The sequence below is a fragment of the Labrus bergylta genome, chromosome 18 (assembly GCF_963930695.1).
Source record: "Labrus bergylta chromosome 18, fLabBer1.1, whole genome shotgun sequence".
In the NCBI taxonomy this organism is placed as follows: domain Eukaryota; kingdom Metazoa; phylum Chordata; class Actinopteri; order Labriformes; family Labridae; genus Labrus; species Labrus bergylta.
Window position 1 is genome coordinate 8,434,622 of NC_089212.1, and position 8,853 is coordinate 8,443,474.

General features: G+C 42.2%; 1 protein-coding gene across 1 annotated transcript; it reads right to left on the reverse strand.

Annotated features, from left to right (window-relative positions):
• Positions 1 to 320: 320 nt before the first annotated feature.
• Positions 321 to 3,853, reverse strand: eapp (e2f-associated phosphoprotein). The gene is made up of 6 exons (XM_020641972.3): positions 3,687 to 3,853; positions 2,969 to 3,150; positions 2,572 to 2,685; positions 2,311 to 2,425; positions 2,106 to 2,222; positions 321 to 1,677 (listed from the first exon to the last, which is right to left on the reverse strand). Exons 1-6 carry the CDS (start codon positions 3,764 to 3,766, stop codon positions 1,383 to 1,385), a joined length of 903 nt encoding a protein of 300 aa, XP_020497628.1. The 5' UTR covers positions 3,767 to 3,853; the 3' UTR covers positions 321 to 1,382.
• Between the last annotated feature and the right edge of the window lie 5,000 nt (positions 3,854 to 8,853).

Consider the following 8,853-nt stretch of genomic DNA (forward strand, 5'->3'; position numbering starts at 1 on the left):
GTGAAGCTCTTTGACTCGCCTTGTTGCTAAAACATGCAATATAAATAAACTTTCATTGTGTTATAAAACTTTTTTCTCACAAATTCACGGCTGATACACCTTATAGTTTCATTTCCTGTCTTGTTTGCACACACTGTAGTATGTTTCAATTCATTCTACATTCTGCTGCCGAACAGTTATACTGTAGGTCGTCCAGGGACAACATGAGACCGCCTGTCTGTCCACAGGTCACGTCTGAAGAGCATCACCTGTGTATAACCGATGGACGGAGAATGATATCTAAGTTAAATAACAAAGACGGCCAGTAAATGATAATCATGTAAATTCAATGACGTGTTTATTTAAAACTGTAAAATATCACTTGTTCACATCTTGATAAAAAAATAAATGGAAGCCGTCATAAAAAGTAACGAGTGTTTCTTTTGAACACAAACACGTACTCTGCAATGTGATTGTAAGCAGGTATGATCATATTCTAGTTATTTAAGTAGTCTTTAGAAACAATAACCTTGTTAAACACGTCAACCTTTAAGTACAGCCGAGAGAAGAGTTGCTGTTGTAGACGACTGCGTTAACAGACTGTTCTATCTGCTGACTATTCCTTTACAGCGTCAGATAAACTGAAGGCTGACTGATGTGAGGTTTTGTAAACAAAGCATTACACTGAAAGAATTCAACTCAAAATGAAAGCACATAGCGAGTTAAGTATTCTCAGTTAAAGATAGTAAAAACTTTCAAAATAAAAGCCACACAAATCTTTTTTTAAATGCAAAATAATGGAATTTCAAACATGTGATTAAGAATTTGATGAATCATGATTGAAAAAAAAATGAACGGCCTTATCGTCCCGTTATTCTCTGGTGAACCTGCGTCTGCTCAGCTGTGATGCTCGGGTGTTTTTAGTCAGCCTGCGGGACAAACTACTGTATGCGAAGGGACCATTTCTAAATGACCCTGAGATTCATTTTCTATGTTATATTTCATGTCAAATAGTTTTATCCTTTAGTAGTGTTGAATAATAAACCCTTTGAAACATGTATATGTCCTGGTTTAAAGTTATATAATAGTATCAACACGTTTAAAGCTTCACCCAGCTTTATTTATGTTCAGATGTTAATATCAATCAAGAGCCTAAAGCTCTGATGTTTGAAGTCCTGTAACACGAGGAGCTGCAACATTTTCACTGCAGAGGGCGTTGACTCCTCTCCAGGAACGTTAAGTGACCATCTGTGTGATCGACTTTCAGAGTTTATGATCCGATCCTGGACGATGGAGAAACCACAGCTGGATTCTTCCCCCTCGGTCAGGAAGAATCTGAGTGCTGCTGGGAGGTGAAAAAATCAGGGAAACCCCCAGGTACTAAAAACATCTCTGCTTGTGAGTCAGCAGTGGCTGGCCAGGATGTTGAAGAAGTGATAGACCTCGTCTTTATCGAACACAGCGACCTCCGTGGAGCACTCGGAGCACTGAACTGGGTTATAAACCTCATCAGCGTCCATTCCCTCCGGCGTTGGCTCCGGTCTCCCGTCCAGTGGTGTCTCTGTTTTCTGTCCCCGCCTCCTCTTCCTGTTCCTCTGCTTCTTCTCCGGCTGGGTTTTAAAACGTAACACCTCGTCTCTCTTCACCTTACAGTTCATGACGAACATGGCTCGATACTGTGTGCGGTACTTGTCGTGCCTGAGTGAACAAAACCACCATGCAGGTGTGCAAAATTAATCCAAAAATCTGACTTTATAATCCGTTAACAAAGCCGGTCACTTTGATACCAGGTAATCAGTAAATTCCATTAATTATTAACCAGGACGTTAAACTGTGTTTGTAATTACTCTGTTTTATGTCTGTAACTTTTTGTTGTGCTGCTCTTGGCCAGCACACTCTTGCAAATGAGATTCTGAATCTCGATGAGGTTCTCCTGGTTAAATAAATTTAAAATAAAAAAATAACAAATAAATAAAAACGTCTCAAAACTTAATACAACACACAGAAAACAAACAAAAAAAAAAAACCCAATCAGGTGAAAAAATAAAAACTGTCAATCATTCATAAACCCTCCCTCTCCGTTGAAGCAAAGGCCTTCAGCTGCTCAGGTTTTTATGAATTCTCACCTCTGACAGTCCAGGCAGAGTGTCGTCATGCAGGCGGGACAATTGAGAATGGCGTCGCTGCTGGGTAAACCCTGACCCCGTTGTTGAGACCCTGCAGCTGGTCGTTTCCTGTTGTACCTACAGAAGAAGTCAAATAGCTTTAAAGAAAACAGACAACTGTGAAAGTTTAAGTAAATCTGAGTATGTCTTCTTCTGAGTGTCTCACCCTCTCCTCCTGGCGTCCACCCAGGCCTGGTCCCTGTCGTCCTCGTCAGGGTCATACAGCAGCTCATCATTGGTCTGTATGGTACGCTGCCTCCGCCGCCGGCCTGTGGAGCTGCCTGAAGAGAGAGAGAGAGAGAGAGAGAGAGAGAGAGAGAGAGAGAGAGAGAGAGAGAGAGAGAGAGGATGAATAAAACTGACAGGTTTTAAATGTACTGTAATAAAGCAACTCATCCTCGTCCTTTAACAAGCCAAAGGTGCTTACTTGCTGTGTCCTCCTCCTCTGAGTCAGAGTCGAAATACACCTCATCGTACATCTGAGGGTTAGAGACTACAGGACCTGCACCGCCGCCGCCTCCCTGGCCTCCTGAGTTTTCCGCTGAAGGATAAAAAAACAAATCTGAATTCATGAGGATAACTCTGAGGCCCCGTCTCAAAGAGCACAGTGGGTGAACCAAACAACAGAAGGATTTATCTTCATTTTACAGTCTGGCAAATGTTTCAGATACTACAAACAAGTCATGGTATCCTTGAGGTTTAGACGCCGACCACACACCATAAGAGCCTGCATTCCAGTGCAACAGAGCATCATCCACATAATCTCCAGTGTATTAAGTAACAGTACAAAGTCTTTTCATTTAGTAGTTTTAGGTGTGCTTTACCTCCTGATGTTGGTCCCCAGGTTCCCTCAATGGTCTTAATGGTGGAGCTAAGCTCCGCCTCCATCTCCTTCTCAAACTCATCCCCGCTGGAGGACTCGCTCTCCCCCGTCAGATACTCTCTGATCAGCTTCTTCTTCTGCTCCGGAGTCCCGTTCAGCAGCACATCAAGCTCGTCCTCTGAGCTGAGACACAGCGAGGGACGAGTTTACATTCAGATCCACTGAAACACTTAAACTGATCTAACCATATTTAATACGAACAAACCAGCATTAAAGACGAATTCAAACTGAACATGAAATAAAAATGAAAACAAATAGAAAATATAAAACTTTTTCAACCTTGAAACTACTTTGAGTGTTTAGTTCCACCTATAAAAACACATTTCATGATGTCACATCATGCTGCCTAAATAAATACATGCTGATAAAATCAATTTAATCAACAATTATTCATCTGTCCTGAATTAATTCATTTTATCTCAATGTTTTATTTTTAAATTAAGTAGTTTTTACACAGGAAAACAAAAAGTATTAGCGGTTAAATAAGCACCAATAGACAATAGCTCTCCTTAATTTAAACACATTATACAACATTTATAATTAACTTGTTTCTCCAGCTCGTTCCACTTTGTTTACATGTTAGCATGCTAGCTAACGCGTTAGCCTCATGGTGCTAAAGCTACACTTCCGTTAACGCTAACGGTTTCTTCGTTTCTCACCTGCTCTCCGCTCGTTCCTCGTCGCTCGGCTCCTCGATCTCATACGAGTCAAACTCCTGAGGTTTATTCAGGTTATTCATTTTAAACGCCCGAAAAAGGTCAAATTAGACAGACTGAGATGCTAGCAACGACTTCTTCCGCCACTCCGCTTCTTCTTCGTTGGTGAATGAAGCGGAAACAGGAAATGATTCAAAGGAAACGTTCAGCGCCACCTACCGTTTGGAGCCCGTTTCAAACCATTGAATACATCCTTTTTAATAATCCAAAGAGGGTTTACATATTTTATAATAATATCAAAAATAATAATAGATAAAAATACAAAATTATAATATGTAGGAGATTGAAAAATAATAATAATACATATTTAATACATTAAATATAATAAATGTATTTATAAAGCACGTTCAGTTAAATGCTGTACATGGCTCATAAACAAATAATAAGAAACAAAAAAAAGAAAATTACAAAACATTTAAAAGTCTAAAAACCAGGACAAATTAACAAATATTACAAATAAAAATATACAAATATTATCATTATTATAATTAAAGCAATCTTTTTGACAGTACTTTGTATAAATATAATAATATATAAAGAACAAAAAATAAAATAAAAACACATTTCAGGTACACAGCAGTAATACTGCATTTAAGAAACTTCAATTTATTTATTAATTTAAAATGATATCTAAGAAAATTAAACAACATTTTGCTTAGATTTTTTTAAAATAATAAAACATATTAAATAAATTAATAATCATTAGGGTTTCAAGAGGGTCCTCGCTCGGTTCGTGCTCGGGCCCTAAATATATAAGGCAACTTGTGAAAACGACTGGCTGACAGGCAAGAAAGTTGATTGATATCTTTATCCTGAAGCTCTTCCAGACTTGTGATGCTGCAAACTGCTGCTGTTACCACAAACGGCCACTAGATGGCAGCAACAGACCAGAGATCACAGAGGCACAAACTCTCTCAGAAGTCACAGCAGCTGAAGCATCAACTCAAGGACTTGTGAATAAAATAATCACAGATAGAAGAAATGAAAAAATAGAATCTATATATGGGAAAGAGTGAATATTGATCAAACCCTGAGCCTACTGAGCTCCTCTGAAAGCTAACTAACAGATAACTACTTACATCATAATGCTGCCATGAACCAAATAACAATACAAGAGATCAAAACATCATCAGTTAGTTAATCCTGAGAAGTGCAGGTTGTTTTTGTTGTTGTTGTTTGTCATGGCTCACGAGTTGCTTTCATGTGTTGATTTGAACTCTGGTGCATAATTACAGTGTTCACATTCAGTGTCAGGTCAGTGACTCTCAATAACCATTTACCTGAGCTGATCTCCTGACGGCCTCACATCTCCACAGAATCTACACATTTGATGTCAACTTTTAGTTCGATTACACGCCTTTCATATGTTTCCTCCTCAACGCCAGACTTTAAGAAGCATGGACGTACACAATACTTGTGCACAAGTATTTTAAGTTGTGCAAAAGATGCATTGTAATCCAAGATGTCTGTTTGTTTTTTCAGGCTGCACGTCTGAGGCCTGTCCTAAGAAGCGAGTTCAGGGTATATGTCGTCACTGACCCTGACAAAGGAGATCTCCCCAAAAGGAAGTCGATCAATCAATCAATCAATCAATCAATCATTATTTGTACAGCTCCAATTCATAACAACTGTTATCTCGAGACGCTTTACAAAAGAGCATATGGGATGTAGTTCAGCACCCTGAGCGCAAAATGTCCTCAGCATCAGCTGGTCTTTGTAGCTGTGCTCTCAGGTGAAAACAGTTCAACTTTTAGAACAGTGCCACGCTCATCGATGTCACTTCTCCCTCACCAACCAATCAGAATCAAGAAAGGGCGGGACATCTGACTCGTCATTTCAAAGAAACAGTTTCTAGGTGTGGAGCTGCTGCTGATGTCAGGACTCCTTTGTAGTCCTGATAACTCAGAGTTAACCCTGAAGTCACCTTGGTAACTGCTTCGTAAAGGCCCCTGCAACAAATCATGATTGCGTGATTCCAATATTTTTAAATGTAATTTTGGATCAAACTGACTGATAGATACAAAACGCCTTGGAATCGCTTCGCCCTGCGGCAGTGAAGTAGGCCGTGATGGCTGTCATGTGACATCCTTTGGAGCGATGGCATCCAGCAGAATCTGAAACAGACTCAGCTTGAGTCTGACAACATCACAGGAAGGATCCCTGCACAGGTAGACTTTAAGTTAAAGAGCACACCAGGCTCCATTGATCAAAACAATAACTTTGCCTCACATAACGAGGGAGCTGCCGCTCTACTACTGCCTCACTGGATAGTTGCTTTGTGTAGCTTACATGATCTGTTGCCTCAGACACATAATGTGTAAGACGTGAACTTTGGATCTTGCATGAATTCAAGTCTGCTTTGAGAATCACGGCTGCTTGTTGCTGCAGAAGAGCTTCCATCACTCTCTGAAGGCCTCCGTCTCCTCTGTCCATGCTTTGTTTTGTGTTTGAGAAATCCTCCTCCTCCTCCTCTCTTTGCACACCAACACACACACGGACACATCCAACTCGCCGCCTTTGAAAAAACAGCTTCACGTAATCATCCCTCCGCGGCAGAAGTCTGCTGCTTCTTTTCTTGCGGGAAATTGCCGTGTATCTGAGAGAATCTATTGAAAGCTGCAAACAAAGAGGAGAAACAGCAACTGTGGCTGCAGCCTGGATTCCTGGACACACGCACGCACACACACACACACACACACACACACACACACACACACACACACACACACACACACACACACACACACACACACACACACACACACACACACACACACACACACACACACACACACACACACAGACACACGCGTACACACTGCCCATTGTCTTCTCCTCCATTATCAAAGCCTGTGTGTGTTTGTTCGCCTCTGGTGTGTGTTTTGTGGTGGTGGAGGAGCAGACACCCAGTGGGAGAGCCCGCCTGCCTGCAGGGGGACAGATGGGTGTAATTTCGTTATTTTTACCTCCTCCAGGAGCTGGCTGCCAGCTCGGGGAAATTAGCATCACACCTGTGTGTAATTGGCTAAATTAGCTTGTCGAGCGGCAGAGCTGAGACAGAGGTGGTCGCCGAGGTGTGTGTGTGTGTGTGTGTGTGTGTGTGTGTGTGTGTGTGTGTGTGTGTGTGTGTGTGTGTGTGTGTGTGTGTGTGTGTGTGTGGGAGGCAGGTAAAATCAGAGAGGAGTTGTTTGGTGTGTGTCGGAGGAGGAGTAGGAGGAGAAGCTGTCACACCTGGAATGGAAAATGTCACCCAGCGGCTCCACACACAAACACACACTATGTCACACAGACACACAACAGATCGACACGTTAGAGGACAAACTGGAGGGAAAAGACACAAAACAAACAGCACTCTCACACACACACACACACACACACACACACACACACACACACACACACACACACACACACACACATGCACATACAAAACATTTTCTTACAAATCGATTCGCTCTCTGTCATTTTGATTTAATCGTCAGGATGACCTCACATTACAGCAGGTGTGAACACACATGTAGAACGCCTTCAGGTGTCATGGTGTAAATAAAGTCTGGACAGTTCGTCCACATCGTCTTAGACCTCTCTCTGATTTCACTCAGACTGACTTAAGACAATCCTGCGCAAGCTTACGGCACATCACACTTTACAAATTCAATGACGTTGTTAGAATCAGTCAGAAGTTACGTTAACGTCAGCACAGTTGCTAGCTGGGACAGAACATCACGTCTTTTTATGCAGAACATTATCTTTCTCTCCTCGAGTTAAACGACCAGATTACAACGGCGAGTTGAAGTTTGTGTGCAAAACAACTCGCTTCTACCAAACCAGCTGTCAGAGACAGATGGAAGTGAGTAGAAGCGAAAATCAGCGCCCGAGGAGGGGTTGATTTTAACACAGGTATGTTGTAGACCAGGACCAGGACTAAACAGGCTGATAGACAGGTATGATGTAGACCAGGACCAGGACTAAACTGGCTGATAGACAGGTATGATGTAGACCAGGACTAAACAGACTCATAGACAGGTATGTTGTAGACCAGGACCAGGACTAAACAGACTCATAGACAGGTATGATGTAGACCAGGACTAAACAGACTCATAGACAGGTATGTTGTAGACCAGGACCAGGACTAAACAGACTCATAGACAGGTATGATGTAGACCAGGACTAAACAGACTCATAGACAGGTATGATGTAGACCAGGACTAAACAGACTCATAGACAGGTATGTTGTAGACCAGGACCAGGACTAAACAGACTCATAGACAGGTATGATGTAGACCAGGACTAAACAGACTCATAGACAGGTATTTTGTAGACCAGGACCAGGACTAAACAGACTCATAGATAGGTATGTTGTAGACCAGGACCAGGACTAAACAGGCTGATAGACAGGTATGTTGTAGACCAGGACCAGGACTAAACAGACTCATAGACAGGTATGATGTAGACCAGGACCAGGACTAAACAGACTCATAGACAGGTATGATGTAGACCAGGACCAGGACTAAACAGACTCATAGACAGGTATGTTGTAGACCAGGACCAGGACTAAACAGGCTGATAGACAGGTATGTTGTAGACCAGGACCAGGATTAAATCCAGAACGTTGTGCACGTATAAATCCCCTCAAGTTCTGCAGAAAGGTTTGAAGAAAACTGGAGCTATCTTTGAGCAGGAGTCACTGTTTTTCTTCCTGTGGAGCGTCGCGCCTGAAAACCTGACAGCCGCCATGTTTGTTTCAGTCAACAACACCTACTTACAGTCCACATCCCGCTCTGCAGTGTGCATATGCAGCTCAAGGTGTTGTTTCACACGTGCAGTATAGAAAGACCCATGCAGCAGAAATGTGAGCGAGGGGGTTGATCATTATCCAGACGGCACACAGGTCGTCCGACGTGTCACCTCATCGGACCCGAGTGTCTCCGGCTCTAAATACAGTTTGAGCGGATTTCATTATTGAGACTTCTGCTGTCATGTGGACATGTGAAAAGCGTCTCGGAGGCCTTCCCACCCTGCCAAGAAAAATAAATTGGTCCTCGCACATAACCTCCTTATCTACATTCCTGCCGTCACATCGTCCTGTTTCCTACGGAGCGTGTGTGAT

What these genes read in the sequence shown, in the direction of transcription:
- eapp (XM_020641972.3), bottom strand. Translation starts at nt 3,766, where the DNA reads ATGAATAACCTGAATAAACCTCAGGAGTTTGACTCGTATGAGATCGAG. An exon ending in GAGGAACGAGCGGAGAGCAG is followed by an intron (nt 3,151 to 3,686) that starts GTGAGAAACGAA and finishes GCTGTGTCTCAG; the next exon opens with CTCAGAGGACGAGCTTGATG. An exon ending in CTCTGCCTGGACTGTCAGAG is followed by an intron (nt 1,678 to 2,105) that starts GTGAGAATTCAT and finishes TTGTTCACTCAG; the next exon opens with GCACGACAAGTACCGCACAC.